The following is a 21,918-nucleotide window of genomic DNA, read 5'->3' as shown; positions in this document are numbered from 1 at the left end:
GCCTTCTGGAGCATCTGATGTTTATTCTTAGTTCCTTTCCTCCAACAGTTTTAGTTTCCTTCTCCCTTTCTCTGGTCAGGTTTGACTGTGTCTCTTGAACCTTTCATTTGGCTCTCTTGGACATTTATTCTTTCCCTCTTGCTCAGCCTTTTGGAAGGGTGCTGTATATGTTTTGCCTCTGTTTCTTCATTACCAAGCTTCCTTTTATCATTACTGTCTGCATTCTAAGACACCAGAAATCGCTCCTCCCTGGGATTCAGCTATATCTGCCCCAGGGGCTCAGCCCTTTCTCTGTTTATTCCCTGTCATGTCTCCTCAGCCATGGCCCAGCTTTATTTTGGAAATAAGGATTTTTATGAAAATAAGGATTTTGTTGAAATAATGTTTTCTAGTAGCCGCACTACTGAAAAGCACTAATGATGCTGTTAGATTTTCCTTTGAGCATAGTAATATACAAATAGTGCTTGGTTGTATGAGAAGACTTTTTGCAGTGTATAGAGCATATAAAAGATAAGTAAAATCCAGCTTTTTTAATGAACAATTTTTTAGACGTGCAGTTAAAAATGATAATGGAATAAAATGTAGACTAAGTAAACCAAGATACAATGCAGATGTGCAGGTATTTTCCTGAATATTATAAATGAGAAAAAAAAACACTAAGAGGGGAAGATAAACTTAACTACTAATAATTAAAAAAAATCATAGCCGCCTCACCACATGGCTTTGCTGTATAAAACATCTTTAAAAAGTGGGGTGGGTGGGCAACCCACTTTCTGGTCCCCCTTCTGTGTCTCTTAGGCAGAAGCTTTCTTTCTCTCAATAAATTTTTGCCACTCTTAAAAAAAAAAATCAGACTTACAAATGTTACAAAAATAGTAGTACAAAGAATTTCTTTTCCTTTTTTTTTTTTTGGTACTGGGGATCAAACTTGGGTCCTTGCGCTTTCGGGGCAGGCGGTGGCACCACTGAGCTAAATCCCTGGCCCAGTACAAAGAATTTCTGAAAACACCTGGATTTCCCATTTTACATAGCTAGTTCAGGAGCTGTTAATCTCAGATAACTCTCGCCGATAGCATACATCATCTAATCTGTAGGCTCTGCAGATTGGATTTGTCAGTCCACTGCTGTCCTTGCAGGTGTTGGATTGAATGGTGCGTTTTAGTCTGGCGCTCCCCCAGTCTTCCATTGTCTTTTATGATCGTGACACTTTTATTGGGCAGTTATTTTGTAGAATTTCCTTTTAGTTTGTTTTGTCTGATATTTCCTCTTAATTAAACCCGGGCAGTTCATTTCTCACTGGAGTATTGGAGGAGTGTCATACCCTCAGTGCGTCGTTTCAGTCTTGGATGCTTGCACATTTCCTGTTGGCTGATGATACTGAGGTCTTCTTATTTGTTTATGATAATTTCTGTACTTTTGAAGAGATATTCAGATCCATTACTCATTTTTAATTGGGATTATGCTTTATGGATATCATAATTTCATCTGTTCCTTTTATATGTTGTCCATATTTGTGGGATTTTTTTTTTGTTATTATCTTGCCATTAGTTAATTTTGGATAGTTGTTATTGTGTGTCTTCAGGTTTATTACTGTTTTCTTCTAATTTGCTTTTATTATCATCCACCAGAGTTTTCACCTCACACTTTCTTTGTTGTACCGGGAATAGAACTTAGTACCTTGCGTTTGCCAGGCATGTGCGGCGCACACTGAGTTACATCCTTCGCACACACTGTTTTTTTAATCTATGGAAGTTAGATTTGGGGTTTGTTCCCCCCATATCTCCCTGCTTTTCTTTCTGGACAGTGGTATTACTAAATTGCTCAGGCTGGCCTCAAACTTTTGATCCTGCCTCAGCCTCCTGAGAAGCTGGGATTACAGGTGTGGGCACCACGCCCAGCTTCCTGGCCCTTTTAAGCAGATGCCTCATTATCTCTGATTCTTGCTGTTGTTTCTTTTCCTGGCCCCCTGCCATATTTCACATTTGAAGGCTGATTGGTGTGGTTGAAGGGAGGGAAGGGAATGGGGGAAAAAAAGAGGAATTAAGATACATCATGTACCAAGTACAAATTCCCTATGATGAATGTGATCATTTTGTGTATCTAAATTGTACCAATAAAATTTAAAAAGCCGTAACACTTGGCTAGGAACTCTGCAGCTCTCTCCTTCACAGCTTCCTCACTCTCCCTTGACTTGGGGCACTGTGTGTTAACTGAGGTGACCCCGCTGGCCCTGCCTGGGTGGAACTTCTTTCACCATGGCAGGGCTCTTCTCTCGGGAAGCTCATGCAGTCTTGAGACTCACCTCACTTGTTTCTGTTCACCGTGGGATTCTTGTCTTGGGCTTATGTTAATTTTCTTGAAAATCTTGTTTTTTTTTTAATAATTGTGTTTTGTGTGTGTGTGTGTGTGTGTGTGTTATCCTACATGATATGTGGAGTGAACTAACGAGCACCTGCTCTGTGCTAGGCATTGTTCTGAACAAGTCTGTGAGGTGGAAACTTTTTACTGTCCCTTCTGGCAGGTGGGTAAATTGAGACATAGGTTAAAAATGTGCCTGTTTGGGCTGGGAATTTAGCTTAGTGGTTCTGGCACCTGCCTTGCAAGCGCAAGGTCCTGAGTTCAATCCCTGGTATGAAAAAAAAAAAAAAAGTGCCTGGTGCCATAGGTTTTAGGTAGTATAGATATAATATGAATTCAGATTCTGGCTTTGATAAATTACTGTTTTCAAAGCACTTTGTTATGTTGTCTGCTAAATAGCTGCTTTGCCTTTCTGTGTGTGTGTGTGTGTGTTGGGGGGGAGGTTTCTGGGGATTAAATCCTGGGCTTGGCACATAGTAGCCAGGCACTTCCGTACTTATTTATATTCCCAACCTTTTTATTTTGAGACAGTCTCCCTAAATAGGCTGGGCTTTTGTGAACCCCCTTCCTCAGTCTCTCAAGTAGCTGGAATTAACAGATGTATACCACCATTCCTGGCTTGCCTTTTTTTGATTAGATAAAATATTACAAGCATTACTCTGAAATAGATTGTGAAAATACAAAATTTATGACTTTTTAGAGTGGCAGGATTTATTTTCTTCCCAATGTCTTTTATATTCCTGTAGAAAATAAAATTGAAATAAATTTTCTTTGCTGGAACATGAATTATAAGTTTATTGGAATCATATACCATCCATATTTTTAAAAATTTCCATCTAATAATTGATAATAAGGCTACTTAACGTAAGTAAAAATAAACCTTTCCTCCTTAAAAAAGAAGACTATACGCCAGGGATTTAGCTCAGTGGTTTCACCGCCTGCTGCCCAAGCACAAGGACCCGAATTCGATCCCCGGTAACCCTCCAAAAAAGCCAAAAAAAACCCCAACTGTACTTAAGACTTAACTCTAATAGGGGCCAGGGATTTACCTCAGTGGCACCATGCCTGCCTCGAAAGCTCAAGGTCCTGAGTTCTATCCTCAGCACAGGGTCGGGGTGGGGGATTAACTCTAAACCAAACCAAAGCCTTGAAGACCTTTCACAAAGATATTTAAGCAATGGATGCTATGTATAAAACGTGTTTTAACTGATGTATTTTCTAGAGGAAAAGCTCCTCTTAAGTATTCTGTCCGTATTTTAGCTTAAAAGCCATTATAATTATGCGCTTCCCAGTGCCTCTGTTCCTTCATAGGAAAAATGCTCTGAATAAACCTATAGCCAACACATAGTAGATGGTATTCCCTATCTGTGTAGTAGAACTCATTTAATAAGTAAAGTATTTTGAGCTTCCACATTATTTTCATCTTATTTTTTCCTAAGAGTTATAAAAAAGCCCTCTCAGCTTTGATTGCACTTCTTTATTAAGAGAATTGGCATTTGTCATGTTCGGATTATTTTACCCATTTTTTTTGGTACGGGGGATCGAACTTGAGACCTTGCACTTTCGAGGCAGGCGGCAGAACCACTGAGTTAAATCCCTGGCCCTACCCATTTTTTTCTTGAGTATTTAAAGATTAATATTTGACATTATCGAAGTTCTAAAACTTTAGTGTCAGGTTCAATTTGTATTTTCAGAGGCTCCTGGGTTTTCTTTGAAGAAACAGACTGAAACTGTGAAGTTGGCACTGTACTTTAAATTGTATCAGGGTAGACATATTGTATCTGTACCTTAATTTAAGCAATTTGGTAATGTCAGTAATTTTTTAAAAGTTGAAATTTGAACTGTTTTTTTTTTTTGGAACTGGGGATTGAACTCAGGTCCTTGCGCTTGCGAGGCAGGTGGCAGAACCACTGAGCTAAATCCTGGCCCTTGAACTCTTCTTTTATGGTGGAGGTGACCTACTTTAGAAACTTTGAAAATTTAATTTCAGTGTGGTATACATTTGGTTTTTCAGTTTTATTTTTCTCTTTCCCTCTGTCTACTTTTTAAAAATGGGATTTGTAGTTGATCCACCTGAAGAAGTTGGAGCAAGTATTTCTGTTACATCAGATGAGCTAGAGAAATTGCTCTACAAACCACAAGATGGTGAATGGGGTCAGAAATCAAGAGATGAGGAATGTGAACGGATTATCAGCGGTATAGATCAGCTGTTGAATCTTGGTAAGGTTTTTTTGTTTTTGGGGAAGAAATGTTTCATATTCAAGTTTCTCAGAAGAAAGAAGCATTTCAAAATAGCATGATGAAGTTGTATTCTTCAGTATAATTCCTATTTGTTAGTGGTTTGTAGTGTTATATGTAGCTCTATCTTTGAAAAATTTGTGTAGAAATTCCACATAGAGGTAATGGATTTATGGATGTTATCTCTTCTGTCTTCCCTAACAGATATAGCAGCAGCTTTTTCAGGCCCAGTTGATTTGTGTACGTATCCCAAGTACTGTACTGTAGTAGCTTATCCAACTGATCTTTACACAATTCGAATGAGACTCGTTAATCGATTTTACAGGTTAGTGGAAAACTATTTTGAAAATAGTTTAAAAGCTCTTTGGTCATACCAGCTAAGGTAAACAAATAGACGTAGTGAGCAGTTGATGGTGACTTAAGCGTTTTGAGGGGCTGCTTTAACATTATTTTGTTTCATTTTCTTTAAGATGTGTTAGATGGCTTTGGATAAAATAGCATATCTGAATCTTCAATCTTTAGTGTAGTGTGTTTTTCTTAGAAATTATGTTAAATAGCTAGATACTTTTTTTTATTTGTATGCTAAATTTCTTACTGCTTTGTTTAAAAGTACAATTTAATGAATTAATAATTGGACTTTGATCTTTGATGAAAGATTATTCCCCAGAGGCATTCACTTTTTATCTTTGGTTTCTAGAAAACTAGCCATTATAAAATTTCCTCTTCATAAAGACCTATAGCTATTGATGGTATTTTAAAAAATCCTACTATTTTGAGAAATTAGCATTATACACAAGCCTTCTTGAATCTACAGTTGGTATAATTTATCTGTGTCTGACTGTATACCAGGATGGACATTTGAATCTGAAACCACTTTGCCAGTTTTGAGTGAAACTGACTCTTAGAGTTGATAATGTTTAACACGTTTTCTTCATTGAGTACGAACAGCTTTAAAAGGGGAACCGACCGACAGGCATTGTGAAAAAGGGAGGTTACCTTGTTGGATTTCTGTGCATGATTAGGTAGTCTGTTAAGATTTGGTAGTTCAAGGGCTGGGGATTTAGCTCAGTGGTTTTGGTGCCTGCCTTGCAAGCACAAGGTCCCGAGTTCGATCCCCAGTACCAAAAAAAAAAAACAAAACCCAAATGTTCTAACGGCCAGGGATTTAGCTCAGTGGTTTCACCACCTGCTGCGCAAGCGCAAGGACCAGAATTCAATCCCCGGTACTGGGCGGGGGGAGCTTTGGTAGTTCAGTGTCCAGTATAATTCTATGACTGATCAAGTTGATAGCATTAGATTATTCATAATAACTTCACACCTACAATTAATATTCCATGGTGATTTAATTAACATGCTGAATTTTTCTTTTTTGGGATTTAGATGTTGACTTTTTAGTTCTAAGCTATAAATTGTCTACTTTATTTTGAAGGAGATTGTCTGCATTAATTTGGGAAGTCAGATACATAGAACATAACGCCAGAACATTTAATGAACCTGAAAGTGTAATCGCAAGATCAGCTAAAAAGATAACTGACCAACTTTTAAAATTTATTAAGTAAGTGATCTCGTATTATATATGTTGTGCAAAAATGACTCCGTGTTGGGCTCATATAACCACCTAGCTTTTATTTTTTTATTTTTTACTCTTTGAATGACACTCATGTAATGTTTTACTGGAGATGACATTTCTTTACATACTCATTATAATTTCAGTAAAAGAATCAGAAATTGAACAATTCATTTTTTCTGTTTTAAAAATCTTGAAATAATCTTGCACCACAGAGTTGCCATATACCCTTCATCCAGTTTCCTCTTAACATTTTACATAACTATGACACTTATAAAATGTTTTAAAAAATAATCTTGGTACAGTTACTGAGTGAAATGTAGAATTTGTTTGGATTTCACTAGTTTTTGGACCAGTATACTTTTTGTATTTCAAGATGCAATCTGGAATCTCCATTGCATTTAGGGTTTTGTTTTCTTAGTCTTCTTCAGTCTGTCCCTCAGTCTTTCATTTTGTTTCATGAACTTGTCAATTTGCTGAGTGTTGTTGCTTGTTTTATAAAGTACTTAGGTTGGGTTTTCTGGCATTTTCTCATGATAAGGTGATTCTATATTGGTGAAAATGTTTATGTATATGAATAGTCCATCTATTATCTTGCATTGGGAATATTATGATGAAAACTGATGTGGAAATTGAGACCCACATTCTATCCCAACATGACTTAGTGAATGTTCCTTGGGACATCAGACAGGTAACTCAGTTTCAGCACCCTTCTGACCTTACAGCTTCCCATATAGTATTTCCTTTTCACATAGCTGTTGAAGATCTCTGAAAGACTCCTGTAATGGAGAATATAATTTATAGACAGTGCCAACATCTAGCCAAAAATTGGAGAGTTAACATTCCTATCAACTTTGCCTGGTTCATTGTGTCCTAAGTTTTGGAGACTCAGACCTAGCTTTGCCCCAGAATCCCTTCAGAAATCACATACCCGTTTTTGTTTCTTTCGTACTTATATATCCATACTTCAGTATACTTAAGATCTGCTTTAATTTCTGCGTCCTTTTTTTCTTCTCTTTTGTATCAAATTTTTTATTTTAAATCAGATCTTTCCTTGGTATGTACTGTATGAATAGTAATACTTAGAACTAAGTCATCTGCCTGTTCAGCTGAACATGTGAGACTGAACGTGCTACTTCTGAATTAGCAGCTTTCTTTTTGTACATGTTTAATGGGGGCACAAAATCTTTGGGATTCTAAATTAGAATTTTAAGATGGCCAGTTATTTCCACAGAGGACTGGCTGAAAACCTGGTAGTATTCTTTTTGAAATTAGGTCTTGGTAGATTGAGGCCCTGTTTATAATTTAGAATATAGTTTGAATCCTTGCCAACAGTAACTATATCTGCATACTATTTTTGTGAAAAATTGCTTTTTAGGAATCAAGAGTGCACAAATATCTCGGAACTGTCTAACACATCTGAAAATGAAGAACAAAATGCTGAGGATCTGGTATGAATTTTGTCAATTTTATAATAATGTTCTTAATTTCTATGGCAATTTGAAAATGATTAAGTTGAAAGTGTTGCTTACCCAATATCAATTTTAACCATATTCCAATGAACAATGGAAATAGGATATTTGATAAAAATTTATTTTTTTAAGTTGTCTAGATGATCAGTGAGGTAATTTTAGCCAGTGATTGATATCATTTAACATATATCTGAATCATTTCAGGTGTGGAATATTCTTTTTCCAAATTTTAGCTAGTGAAAGGTATGTTGTAAAAAGTACAATAGAAGTATTGTTGATAAGACCAGTATCTCTGAGTATTGAGTATAATCATAAATAAAAATCAGTGAACTGGACTACAAGGTGTCCTTGACATCCTTTCCTCAAGATGTTACTAAAGTTTAAGTGCAGAAATAGCAAAGTGTTGTATATAATTTTACTTCATACAGAATTAGCCTATGGAATGGTGTTGTAAGAAGGATGCTGTTTAAAGACAATACAGTGTTGATTTCTGTACAAACTCTTACTATAGTTTCCTTATTTACTGCTAATATATGTTCAGAATAATAATAGACATAATAATAAGTGGCTCAGGAAATAAGAAAATGTATAGAACACAAAATCCAGGAATTGTAAGAGACTATGTATCTCTGGAGTTTTATGGATAGAGATAAGAATGCAAATTTGAAGCAGGTTTGAACATTTCATATTTAGGAAATGCGCAAATCAACTCTATAGGGCCAGGGATTTAGCTCAGTGGTTCTGTCTCTTGCCTTGCAAGCGCAAGGACCCGAGTTTGATCCCTGGTACCAAAAAACCCCCCAAAAAACCAAAAAAACCAAAACTCTTTATAAAAGCAGAATTTTTGAAGTTTGGAATTAGTGCATGTCCTGAGGGAACGTGAGAAAGGTTTATGAGGAATAATTGATGTTTTCAAATCTGGGTGCCATAGATACTGTCTGATAGCCTGTATTTTGAGATTTTGTTAATAACAGGTTATAACCTTGGTAAGACTGAGTGTCTTTGATATGCTTTTTATTAAGATTATATTCCCACTGAGAAAGTAAGGTAAAGTGAAGTAAAGTACTCTGATTTTCTTCCTAGGATGACAGTGATATTCCTAAAACATCCTCTGGAAGGAGGAGAGTAAGTTACTCTGCATGATTGTTGTATTTGGTTTGTTCTTTGTTTAAAAATCAGATCTTTAAGATTTTATGTTCTGTTTTTGAAGTTATTGATACACATACTGAATATTTTATGAGAAATCACTAAAAGCCACAGAACTAGGAAAAAAGTGTTTTGTTCAAGAGTTACGATTTGAGCTATATTCTTAGAGTGAGATGAGGAAAAATTTTAAAAAAGGAAATACTAAAGACAAAACAATATGTATAAATAGGGCATGTAAAGGCATTGGCCTGACTGATGTGCAGGTTGGTGTTGGTATAAGGTGGTATGTCTGGACATATTAGGAGCAGATTGTGGTGATACCGAAATCCAGGGATTTCATTCGTATTTAAAGCAGGAACTCAGTTATACAGCCAAATAGATGGATAGAATTTGAATGCTAAGAAAGGTTATTAAAGGAGATGGGCTAGGAGCTCCTTGTGTGAATATAGCATGACAAGTGGGAATCTAGTCAGGGAAAGTGGTTGCTTGGAATGGAGAAGGGAAATGTGAGACTGTTTCTGGGGAGAATTAGGAGTTAGTAACTGAATCTTTTTTAAAAATGGAGATTTGTTTGGAAGTTGAGATTGAAGGTTAAAGGACAAGGGTGCACAGAAATAAGTTTAGGAAATTGGGTAATTAAGCAACTCCTAAGTTTTCATGTAATAGGTTCATTAAAAGTTTAAGGTAGGGCCGGGGATTTAGCTCAGTGGTTTTGCCACCTGCTATGCAAGTGCAAGGACTCAAGTTCGATCCCCGGTACCAAAAAAAAAAAAAGTTTAAGGTAATTCGTAAGAAAATGGTTAAAACATGTTAACTCAGTTCATTTAAAATTTCATCCAGATGCTTTTTAAATTTAAGCATTTTTATCAGATATTTTCTTTCACCATGTTTGCCCTAAGTAACATTAAGAAGTTAGACCTAGGGTGGGGGATTTAGCTCATTGGTTTTGCCACCTGCTGCGCAAGTGCAAGGACCCCACTTGGATCCAAGTTGGATCCCCGGTACAAAGAAAAAAAAAAAAAAGAAGTTAGACCTAGCCGGGCGTGGTGGTACATTCCCATAATTCCAGCCCTTGGGAGGCTGAGGTGGGAGAGTCTCGGCTTTGAGGTCAGCTTGGGCTACATACTGACTTTGAGACTAGCCTGAGCTATAGTGAGACCCTGTGTCTACAAAAAATTAAATGTGTAATAATTGTATCTGATTTTTTAAAAATTTCATTTCTAAGTAAGACTCTCAGGTGTGTAGCATCTGCCTTTGTTGCTGTAGCAAATGTCAGTTCAGCTTTTTAGACGATTTAAAATGTGTTATTTTATAGTTCCATGGGTAAGAAGTTTGATAGGGGTCTCCCTGGGCTAGAATCATGGTGTTGGCTGGTCTAGAAGCTCCAGGGGCAGTTTTTTGCCTTGTTTGGCTCTAGAGACTGCTTCCATGCTTGGCAGTAGACATTCTGTGTACAGCCAGCAGGGTCCCTGTCATCTCTTAGAATGACTTATGATTCGTTGGGCACGTGCAGTTAATCCAAGGTAATCTGCCACCTTGGCGCCCCCCAGCCTTGGTTACGTCTCTGAAGTACTTTTCTGGTGGATGCTAATTAGTCACTTGTTCCGAGGTGGGTGTTGCCGGTGTGGCCACTGTTCTGCCTGTTGCATCATTGAATGTGACACTTCATGTTCTGTGAAAACATACTTTATAACCTTGGGAGAGAGGTGGAGGAATAGCCTTTCTCTAGACTATGTGCTCTGGTTGGAGTATCTTTTGAATAGCTAGTCTTGTGGTTTTTCTCAGCTTGAGAGAGAATATAAAAAATGTGTTAAATGGCTAGTTTTAAAATTTCATTTCTGGAGAAATGTGTTGAGAGCAATATATGAATGACATGATTGGAGTTTTAAAGAAGTGTGGAGTTTTCTAAGTAGACAGTTTAAAGTAGCCATTGTTCTTACGGCACAGTGTGGAAAATAGTATTTCAGTTACATTTTTGCCACAGTCATATACCATAATGTGATTTTTTTTCCTCCTCTAGTCTACAAAAACTTTCAATATTATGAATACATTTTTAGGCCCATGGCTGGAAAAAAAAGAACAACAGTAGAGCTGCCAGGTACCTTGAAAGCAGCTGGAAGAGACAATGTAAGGAGCTGGTGAGCCTGATTTTCCAGTGTGAGGATTCTGAGCCATTTAGACAGCCTGTGGATCTGGTGGAGTACCCAGTAAGTCTCTGTCGCCTCATTGCGGGGAAGTGGAGACTGGGGTAGAGCTATGTAATTAAAGAGTAGGGTGTCTAGGCTTTATGCCAGCATTTTCCCACTAAGTTAACTGTAGAAGAATAGATTATTCATAGCTCATTTAAAGACTTAGACTTAATTAACCAGTATTACATAATGGTGGGGGGTTGGTCTGCATGGCTGTGTATAGGCTTAGCACTAGGAAAACTGAAAATTAGATAAAATTTACTCTGGAAATAGAAGAATTAGGTCTAAAAAGGAAAAAAAGATTATAAAAACACAGATTTACTGTTAGAAGCTTGGAAATTATAGAAAAGTGCCTGCTCCCAGGAGACATTACTGTTTTGATACATTTCTTCCTACTTTGTTTTGTTGGGACCTCTTTTCAAACTTTATTTCTGAATCTTTACGATCCTTCTAATTTGTTTTCTCTTCCGTCATTTCAAATATTTTAGAGACTTTACTTACATGGTTTTTGAAAGAAAACTCATCTATGAATTAATTATTAATTATTTTTAAAACCTAGGACTACCGAGATATTATAGATACACCAATGGATTTTGGAACAGTGAGGGAAACTCTAGAAGCAGGAAATTATGACAGCCCTTTGGAATTTTGCAAAGACATCCGATTGATATTTAGCAATGCCAGAGCATATACACCGAACAAAAGATCAAAGGTAATTTGTTAAATGGCTTGTTTAAAAAAATGTATGAGCATGTATTTTCACATTTGTGGGTAGAGGTTGGAACATTAAAAGTAAGGGAATTAAGTGAGACTGCTATAGAGAATGGTGACATTGCCTATCGCTGCAGTTTTTGCCTTACAGCAATTGATGTTTATCCTCTCCCAAAATTTTCTAGACAAAGATTAGTGAGAATGAAGACACCAGTAGAAAATGAACAAATTTAATACATGGAATGAGAAGAGTCTGTTATTTATACATACAAGCTTCTTTAAAAATGTATTTGAAATATCAGTAGACATTAGAATATTGAAAGTGATAAAAATAAAACAGCTTTGCCTGGTGATAGATGCCTGTATTCCTGGCTACTCAGGAGACTGAGGCAAGAAGAGGGAAAGTTTGAGGCTACCCTGAGCAATTTAGTTGGATCCTGTCCAAAAAAAAGAGAAAGGGCTGGAGGTGTATAGCTCAGTGCTGCCTGGGTTCAATTCCTAGGAGCACAAAAGAAAAAAAAGTGATAAAAGGAAAACCTAAGTGCGGTTGGGCCTGATGACTGCACACTCACAGTTTGGATCTGAAGTGACACATGAACTGTGTCATTGTTCAAGAACACGAATAGAGAGCACAGTCCTCAATTTTTGTGAAACGATTTATGTTGGTTAGTCTTTCAGTTCTTGTTGAGGTGTAATAAATAGCAAAGGTTCCTATATCACATTCTTAGTGAATTTTCCTGAACATCACCTTCATAGCCATTATGAGGAATAATTACAAATAATATAAGGTAAAATTTAAAGTAAAACCCTTGCTTGATCCTCCCCAGCGTTTCTGTGTCTGCATTACCTGTACTGCACCTTGGCCTCCTTACTTTCCTACCTGGCTCCTCCTGGATGCTGCCTCCAGGCTCAGTGTGCACAGTCTTGCTGCATTTGATGTCCTGTTTGCTTATTGGATCAGGTTAACATTCAAGTTGAATATTTTTCCAAGCTTGGATTTTTTTGTCATGTTCATTGTTTGTAAGACTGTTTCTTTCCAGAGAGAAAATAAATTTTCATTTTTATCTTTTCCCTTTTTTAGGAAATACATATTTGGAATGCATGTCATAAATAATACATCCATTTAAAGTGTGCAGTTCAGTGGTCTTTGGTATATTCAAAATTTTTAAATTGTGATTAAATACATGATAAAATATACCATTTTAACTATTTTTAAATTTATAATTCAGTCACATTAATTAGTTAAACTTTTTCATCATCCCAAGCAGAAACTCTGTCACCATTAAATAATGGTTCAACATCTCCCTCCTCTTACCCTTGGTAACTTCTAGTCCACTTCCTGCTTTTATAAATTTGCCTAGGCTAAATGTTCACACAGGCTTCTAGCTCATACTGTATTTGACCTTTTGTGTTGCATATTTTACCAAACATAATGTTTTAGAGGGCTGGGGATTTAGCTCAGTTGTTTCGCTGCCTGCTGCGCAAGTGCAAGGTCCAGAGTTCGATCCCCGTACCAAAAAAAAAACCCTCAAAAACATAATATCTTAGAAATTCATCCACATTGTAACATGTGTCTGAATTCCATTCCTTTTTATTACTACATAACTTTCCATTGTATGGATAAATGGCTGTAACACATCTTATTTATCCATTCTTCTCTTGATGGAAAGTTGGATTGTTTCTACTTTTTGGCCATTATAAATAACGTCACAGTGACTTTTGAAATACAGATATCTGAGTCCATGCTCTCAAGTCCTTTAGGTATATACCTGACAGCATGAGGTAATTCAGGAACCAATAAAATGCTTTCCGTAATGCCCACACCATCTTATATTCCTACTAGCATTTGAAGAGTTCTCATTTTCCTACATCCTTGCGAACATTTATTCTTTTTAATTGTAGCCATCTGAGTGAGGTTTTTACCTAGTTGTGGGGTCTTGATTTTCTTACAACTTACTGTGTTAATAAATGTACCTGAGATCTGTTTTAATCAGGAATAAGTCCTGCAGACTTAGAAAAGGTTGTCATGAAGGAGCAAGTTTATCTGACCTAGAAGCAGGAGACTTGGCACACCATGCATGGGCAACCAGGGCAGGGTAAAGGAGAGCAGCTATCAAAATGCAGGCAGGGCAGAGGATGCAGTGTAGGATGTAGGGAACGGGAAGGGGACGTTACCAGAACCTCTGCAGTAAGTCCTAGTCTCCTGCGAGCCACGGCAGCACACGGCGAATTATAGGAAAGGTAGACGAATGAGACTGAGAAGAAGCTGAGCTTTGGGTCTGATCAGTGCTGCTCTGGGCAGTAAAGACAAAAACCGCTAGCTTGCAGCACCTTTTATTCAGTACATGGGGAAACAGATGTAACAAGTGAAAATGCAGAGTTCAGTACTTTACTTTGGGATAAACAAGGTGTAACAAGACTGGGGGGCAGTGGAAATCTGAGAACAATAAGGAACTATGCAGATGAAGATTTGGTTCCTCCCTGGCATCTCCCGCAGGTGTGGTCTTGTCCTGGAGATTAACAGCATGGCAGGATCACTGAGGTCTCAGTTGTGACCCTAGGCCAAAATGCAATTATGTCTGGAATGTCGTAGCTGGCCTGTAGGCTGGAGAACTAGACCTACTCAAATGATTTTTCCCTAGAATTATGTAGCATTGCTCCCGACAGTAGGATTAACCAGTTTAAATAGTGTCGGCAAGCTTTGAGATATTGGAGATCGTCTCTCATTTTTTGGTATCTGGATCTGGGATTCTTTATGGTGGGGATAATATTGACTGTTTTTAGAGTTTGAAAAAGGGAATGGCTGGGGGTGTGGGCTCTGGATTGGCTGGTTTATATATCACCAGGAAATTGTTTACTATCTCTAGGGATTAGCTAGCTCTGGGAAACAATTTAGCATCATGGCCCCATATGCTAGAGCATTAAAAGTACAGGAAATGGAGCCAGGAATGGTGACTCACACCTGTAATTCCAGCTACTTAGGAGGCTGCGGCAGGAGGATTGCAAGTTCAGGCCAGCCTGGGCAAGTTAGTAAGACCTTGTCTCAAAAATAAAAAACAAAAGGGGCTGGGATGTAGCTCCATGCCAGAGGGCCCTTAAGCTCAAACTCGTACTGTAGTAGATGCGGTGGGGGCAGTGCAGCAAATGTGAAAATTTACTCAGTTGTAGTCAATATTCTAAGGGTGTTTAGCGTGTTTTCATGGTTTATTGGCTCTTTGTATATCTTCTTAAAACTATCTGGTCAAGTCCTTTGCTCATTTAAAAAAGTGCATTCTTTGTTGAGTATAGTTCTTTTTTGTTTATTTGTTTTTTTGAGACAAGGTCTCACTGTGTAGTTCAGGCTGGCCTTGAGCTCACTGTGTAGTCCAGGCTGGCCTCGAACTCGAGACAACTCTCCTGCCTCAGCCTCATGAGTGCTGGGATTACAGACATGCACCACCACACCCGGCAAGTGTAGTTCTTCTATATGTTCTGGATATTAAACCTTTATGAGATATATAGATTGTCTTTTTACTGTGTCAGTGATATCCTTTGATTCACAAAAGTTTTGAATTTTGGTGAAGTCCAGTTTATTTGTATTTTCTTTTGTTTTTCATGCAAGCATCCTGTCTCATCCCTAACCTTGTTCCATCCATTTGTGTGTGATGTTAGCTGTGGGTTTCCATGAATGCCCTTGTCATGTTGAGATGGTTGTCAGTTTTAGCACTCTTTTTGGTTAATTACTATTTAGGATGAGTTGTATTACTGAATTCTGTGTGAAAACTAATAAAATAAAAATGGTGAAAATGAGAGGTTTCAAACAAAATAATTTACAAGAAATTCATCTTGTTAAAATTGGCAACATAAGCTAGTATTCAGGTTTGAAAGAAAAGAGTAAATTTATAAAATATTGGAAGTGATTGCCAAAGCATTTCAAAGATGAAATGTGATAAATTTGACATTTTGAGAGGGGTGCGTGTGAAATTCATCTGTGTGAGATGACTTAAAAATACGGTGAATATTTCAATTAAAAAATTATTACAGTAAAAGTCCTGTTGCCATTAATTCCCCTCAGAATACCCTCTCTTGCTTCAAACACAGTTATCTCATCGTCATCACCACTTTCTCCAGCAGCTCTGTAAGTCTCTTGCGTGGGTGCCTTTAGGTGTGAATCCCAGTTAGGGCTGGATGGCATCCCAGTCCAGGTGCAGAGAGACTGGGGTGAAAGCCTCTGTTCTCTTGCTCCAGAGACTCTCACTTTGCTGCCTAAATAGCAGCCATAAAGCCAACTGACTTCCAGATTACCTTTAGAAGGGTATGTTTTTGGGTTTGTACATGCAGATGTGAAAATGGGAAACCCAACTGAGATCCATTAATATATAGACATAAGGCCTGGATTCCAGATCCTAGAGAGTAGCTTGATTTAAAACTCCCTTCTTACCACCTGACGTACATAGTTGCTATCTCCCCTTGTCTTGGAAGGAACAGGATGGAAATAGATAAGCTATTATTCATAGTCAGCGATGTATTGCAAATAATCTCTGATATAATTAAAAAATACTTTAAAAGATACTATGTAATTCTAGCTTTGTTTTCACATCCTTGCAGATTTACAGTATGACCTTGAGATTGTCTGCTTTATTTGAAGAGAAAATGAAGAAAATTTCTTCTGATTTTAAAATTGGTCAAAAATTCAATGAAAAACTTCGACGAAGCCAGAGATTCAAGCAAAGACAAAATTGTAATGGTGTTGTTCAGGCCAACAAAAGTATGAGGTAAATTGGTCATAACCATAGCAGGCTCTGCACACTACAAATTTGTAGTCTTTTTTTTACAGTACTGTGTATTCAGAGAAGACTAGTCGTAGATTTTTATAGCTAAAAGCATTTTCATGAATATAGAGCTGTTACACTGATACGTAATTTTGTAAATTCATTTATTTGTCTTGTATAAGAGATGGCTTTTTAATGTAGGGAGTAAAATGATTATTATGCATGCCTTTGTGCATTTAATTTATAGGGGAAGAAGCTTTATTAAATATACCTCTTTATTTGTGAGGATTAATTGTATAGAAAAAGTATGAAACCAAGGGCTCATTCCTCTTACCAGTTATTTTATATTTAAATTCTGTCGTCTTTGACTACATTCCTTACATTAGTGTCAAATTTGAGGTAAAGTATCGCAGTGTGAAAATTAAGGTGTGCAGTTTTGAGTTTGTTCCCATGTGTGTTTTGAATGTGCAGTATACTCTTGATGGTTTTTCTTTGTGGTTGGTCTGGGGATTGTGCTGCATCTCAATTCACAAGTCTTATTTCATATTAATAATGCCGTTTTTAATCTCACTGCATTTAGAAACTGGTCTAGTACAGCTACCCTTTATTCTCCCTTGTGTGTGCTGTTGTTGTCATAGAGGTCACATCTTTGTATGGTCTGTTTTAGTTTTAAGAGTAAAAAAGTTATTTATGCTGCTTTTTATTTTATATAATCAACATTCCCACTTACAAAAGTGTAGGTTTGAGTTACTCTGCAGTAACATTTTTTTCCAGCCTAGAGGACTTTTTTTCACATTTCTCATAAGGCAGAAGGGTTACAGTGAATTTGCTCAGTCTTTGCATATCTGTTGGTATCTTAATTTACCTATATCATCAGAGAACATTTTTGATGCATATAGAATTCTTTTTTGTTGTTTGTTTGGTTTTTTTTGGTACCCGGGATCGAACTTGGGTCCTTGCACTTGTGAGGCAGGCGGCGGAACCACTGAGCTAAATCCCCAGCCCTAGAATTCTTAATTGACATGTTAGCCATCAGCATTTTATTTTTATTTATTTTTTATTTTTATTTTTTATGGTACTGGGGATCGAACTGCTATCAGCATTTTAGATGTGCCATCTCACTGCCTGCTGACTCCATTATTTTTGAAGAGAAGTTAGATATCAATCTTACTAAGGTTCCTTCCTTCTATACGTTGAATTTTATTTGTCTTTACCTTTGTAAAGACAAAGTATTGACTGTAGTATTTGTATGTTTGTTCTTTGAGTATATTCTACTTTGAATTAATCCAGCTTTGTGGATGTGTAATGATTTTCATCATATTTGAGAGGTTTTTGGCCACTGTTTCTTCAAATATTTCTTTTTGCACCTTTTTCCCTTCCTTTTTTGAGATTCCCATTTCATAGAGTACCAAAAAATGGACTCCCAAAGGTTTCTGAGGCTCTCTTCATTTTTCTTCATTATATTTCCATTCCTCAGATTGGATAATCTTTAGTGATATGCCTTCCAGTTTCCTGATGCATCTGTCAGCCCACATCCTGCTGCTCAGCCTGAATATTCATCTCAGTTATTGTACATTTCACTCTGGAATTTCTCTTTGGATTGTTTTCTTTTTTTTTGGATTGTTTTCATATTATTTATCTCTTTATTGATATTCTGTATTTGATGAGTCGTTGTTATAACTTTTTAGTTCTGTAAACATTTCCTTTAGTTCTTCAGTTTGTAGAATAGTTGATTTCATTGTCAACACTTGTTAAACCTACTGTGCTGTTATTCTAAGCACCTAGGGTCAGGGATATACGGTGTGCTTGTGGTTCAGATCTAGAATACTCCCCAAAAGACTCATGTGCTCATAGGTGGGGCTTTTCAGAAGTCTGACAACTGGGTCCTCTCAGAGGCAGTTTCCATTGGATGTAATTCCCCCTCTGTGAGTGGACTGCCTTTTCTTGTTTCTTTTTCTTGTAATTTTTTTGTTGTTGTTGAAAACTGTACACATATTGAGTTAGTATGGCAACTCTGGAAAACCATGCAATATTTTGTTAGGATATTGTATGTAGCAGCTGTGGGGGTTCTGATCCCTTTTCCTCAGTGGTGGAGTTTTCTATTTTTGTTGTTTGTTTTGTTCAATGATTTGGATGTACTAATTTGTGCAGTGTCTTTCTTACAATATGCAGCCACTGAAGTCTTTGCCTTTCCCTGATTCTCACGAAATGTCAGGTAAAAGGGCCGAAGACCAAGACCAGACCAGGCCACAACAAGCCTTTATTAGGGGAATAGATCAGCCAAGGATGTGTAACCCAGGATCTAATCTGCTCTAACTTAGGGTCAGAAGTTTTCTTGAATAAGTGCTTTTCAATTTGTTTTATGGCTTTGGTTAATTTCAGAAGTTATGAATAGTTTTGATACTTTTGCTCATTTTATTTTTGCTTTTTGGGAGAGAAGATTTGGTCACTGTCTCAGCGACTTCATTGCCAAGACAAAATAACTGACACCCACAGCTTAAGGAGAGGCTTATTTTGGCTTCCAGGGCAGGAAGTCATGGTGGAAAGGTTGCATGGAGACGTGCTCACATCATAGTGGCCAGGAAGCAGAGAGAGAAGGGAGGGCCCGACGAGGGAGACAGACCCTTCTGGGTCACCCCTCCTGTGTCCCACCCCACCAGGCCCCACCTCCTAACAGCAAATCAGCTGTAGTGCCCCCATGACCAGTCACCTTCTGAAAATCCCCACCTGTGAGCACATGACTCTTTTGGGGAGTATTCTAGATCTGAACCATAAGCATGCCATATATCTCTGCCCCCGGGTGCTTAGAATAACAGCAGTAAGACAGATAAACATACCCATTAGGTCAGGGACTTAATTCTGTTCAGTTGCTTTGCAACTTGTAATTCAAGCATATACATTCCATACAAAGTAGTATGTAAGCCTTCTCTCACCTCTTTTTTAAACTTTTCATTTTGAAATAAATTCAGAATTGCATAGAAATTGACGATAATTCAAAAAGTCCTTATATAGTCTTTCCTTAGATTGACACCAGTTGTTCCCATTACGCCACAATTGCTTCTTTGTTAATAGCCATATAGTACTTAATGATGGGGTTACATCCTGAGAAAATCATCACTAGATGATTTTGTCATTTTGCAAAAATCAGAGGGTACTTGAACAGACTAAATGTTATGTTAAATATTTTTTCTTTGTTCATGTCCTTGACCAGAAATATCAAGCAGAAACGGTTAAAATCTCAGCCAAAATTAATTCCTGAGGTGGAAGATTCGCCTACTCAGTCAACCTCAAGTAGGGCAGCTCACTCTGCCACATGCAAGACAAGTGCTGGTGTGTCTTCAGGTGTTACATCTGGGGACTCTTCAGATTCAGTAGGATCGCTGGAGAGGACGAGAAGAAATAGACCTGTAACTCTGCGAAATGATTCTCTGCTATCTGGTGAGAGGAAGAACATTATGTTGAGCACTAGACTGTGGGGTTATAGAAAAACATAATAAAGACATAGCCTGACAAGTAAAGGAGCTTACAATTTAGTAGACGAGACAGAAATAATAAACATGGAACAATTGGAATTTATTTGATAAGAACTGTGTTCTGCACACGGTGTGGGAGCATTTTATGAAGATTTTGAATCCTTCAAATTAAACAGTTAAATGTCCACCACACTTCATGTGCAAAATTTGACATTTTTTTGTATCGTTTTAAATTAAACTACCGATAGGTAAGTTCAATGCTGGTGATCTGGTAAATTCTAAACTTTTTATGCCATGGCCATTTAGTAGTGTAACTGTAACCGATGGTGAGTAGGTTGTGGTGATGACTTCTGTATTGTACTGAGTGATTCTGGTGACTTGTGGTAGTATGTTATTTATGAGTATAACTTAATGTTTTTTGCATGTCTTATTCCACTATTTTCATTAAGTGATATGACAGTACATCTGTAGATAAAATTTTGGAATTGTACAGTGCTATGTAAGAAGTCAGACAAGCTGGTACTTGCCATATTAGCATTATACAATGTCTTCAGGGTTCCATTTAGAGTGTAAAATGTCCTATCACAATGTAGTGCAATCATTGCAAATGACTAGGAAAAAGGGATCATTTCTCAAGCAGGAGCATTTAGTAAAGCAGTGGTAGGGAAAAAAAAAAAAGGTGCGTTTGGGACTGTGAAAAGACTGCATTTTGGGAAATGAGAGAAAGAATTACGATCAAACACATAGAGTGCACCCAAATTTTGGAGATGTCAGGCTTGCAGAAGAGTTTGGGTTGTTGGAGCCTGCTGCTCAGGAAGACTAAGCAGTTTGGCAGGCGAGGAGCCAGGGAGCAGGGAGGCCGGCCAGGGGCTGGTGCTGGGGTTGAGGCGAGAAGGCAGCTGCCATCTCAAGGGAAGAAGCACCACCTGGTGTTGCTGTCCTTCTCACACAGCTGCTTTCTTCTCTTGCTCAGAGTTGACTTAGTTATGGGCCAACACTTTTTCTTTTAACAATATGTTTCGACTGTTTTGATGAAATTTTTATTTATCAAAATAGATTATAGGCATTTAAGAAATGTCTGGATAAAAAAACAGGAAACTTACAGTTCTTGTCTTGTGCTCACACTGGTGCATGCATTTATGAAGTAGAATAGTGGGGAAAATCACCTAAGCTATTTAAATTGTTTCTTTACACACCCCGCTGTGTGTGTGTGAGTCTTTGTAGGGCACCTAGAAATGACCTTTCTTGAGCTGAGTGCATGTGTGATATAACTGTGCTATCAGGAACAGCTAGAAAGAGACTGGTACTACCTTGTGACATGAAAGGACTCAAAATGAATGTGTCTTTTCTCTCTGAAATACCTGTCTGAGATCATAGAAAGAAGATGTGAGTGGGGCCAATTAGGTTTTTTTTTTTTGGTACTGGGGAAAGAAAAGCCCAATTAGGTTTTTAAGTGGAAGTTTATTTATAATTTTCTAAAGTATTTTCTGAATGTATTCCCAAATTATTGTTATTTTTAGAAATATGAGTTCAAACTTGGTTTGGAATACTAATTATATACCTTTTAATGTCAAAATTGTGTCAGCTTTCTTTGAAACTGCTTTTAAAGAAAATACTAAGTATTTTAAAAATCTGTTTTTATTATAATGTTATGAAAGAACTGCCTGCTTGTGTATGTACACATAGAAGAATGTATGTAATTAACTACTTACACTTCTATTTTCCTTAGAAAGTGAAATGGAAGATTCCTTAGCTACCTCTTCATCCTCTTCCTCTTTCAATAGTTCAGAGGAAAGCAAAGAGAGTTCGAGAGCACGAGAGTCCTCGCGTGGCGGGCTGTCCAGAAGCGGCAGCCGCAGGGTAACCAGGACTCGAGCTGCTCAGAGGAGAGCTGGTAAGAGACTCTGTGATGATGTGTGGATTATTTAAATCATCCTGGCATGACTAAAGAATGGGCTTTTTAGATTTTGGAAGGAAATCAATTTGGCATTAAAAAATAAGGGTAGTCACTGA

General features: G+C 37.5%; 1 protein-coding gene across 2 annotated transcripts in view; it reads left to right on the top strand.

Annotated features, from left to right (window-relative positions):
• The window catches only part of Brwd1 (bromodomain and WD repeat domain containing 1), a 148,536-nt gene that overhangs the window by 111,460 nt on the left and 15,158 nt on the right, over positions 1-21,918 (top strand). Inside the window, exons 30-39 of one of the 2 annotated variants that reach the window (XM_004842365.4) lie at positions 4,423-4,578; positions 4,801-4,921; positions 6,026-6,151; positions 7,542-7,614; positions 8,719-8,760; positions 10,839-10,988; positions 11,530-11,682; positions 16,269-16,435; positions 19,644-19,870; positions 21,635-21,799. In XM_004842365.4, coding sequence (XP_004842422.2) covers positions 4,423-4,578; positions 4,801-4,921; positions 6,026-6,151; positions 7,542-7,614; positions 8,719-8,760; positions 10,839-10,988; positions 11,530-11,682; positions 16,269-16,435; positions 19,644-19,870; positions 21,635-21,799 — 1,380 coding nt within the window. The remainder of the gene's footprint in view (positions 1-4,422; positions 4,579-4,800; positions 4,922-6,025; positions 6,152-7,541; positions 7,615-8,718; positions 8,761-10,838; positions 10,989-11,529; positions 11,683-16,268; positions 16,436-19,643; positions 19,871-21,634; positions 21,800-21,918) is intronic. The other variant, XM_021256241.2, reaches the window with a different exon arrangement.

This window comes from Heterocephalus glaber, unplaced genomic scaffold (genome assembly GCF_053883595.1).
Source record: "Heterocephalus glaber isolate CG9 unplaced genomic scaffold, H.glaber_assembly_v1.0 deba00000122, whole genome shotgun sequence".
Lineage (NCBI taxonomy): Eukaryota > Metazoa > Chordata > Mammalia > Rodentia > Bathyergidae > Heterocephalus > Heterocephalus glaber.
The sequence above is the reverse complement of the archived record's forward strand: the minus strand, read 5'-3'. Positions and strand labels throughout refer to the sequence as shown.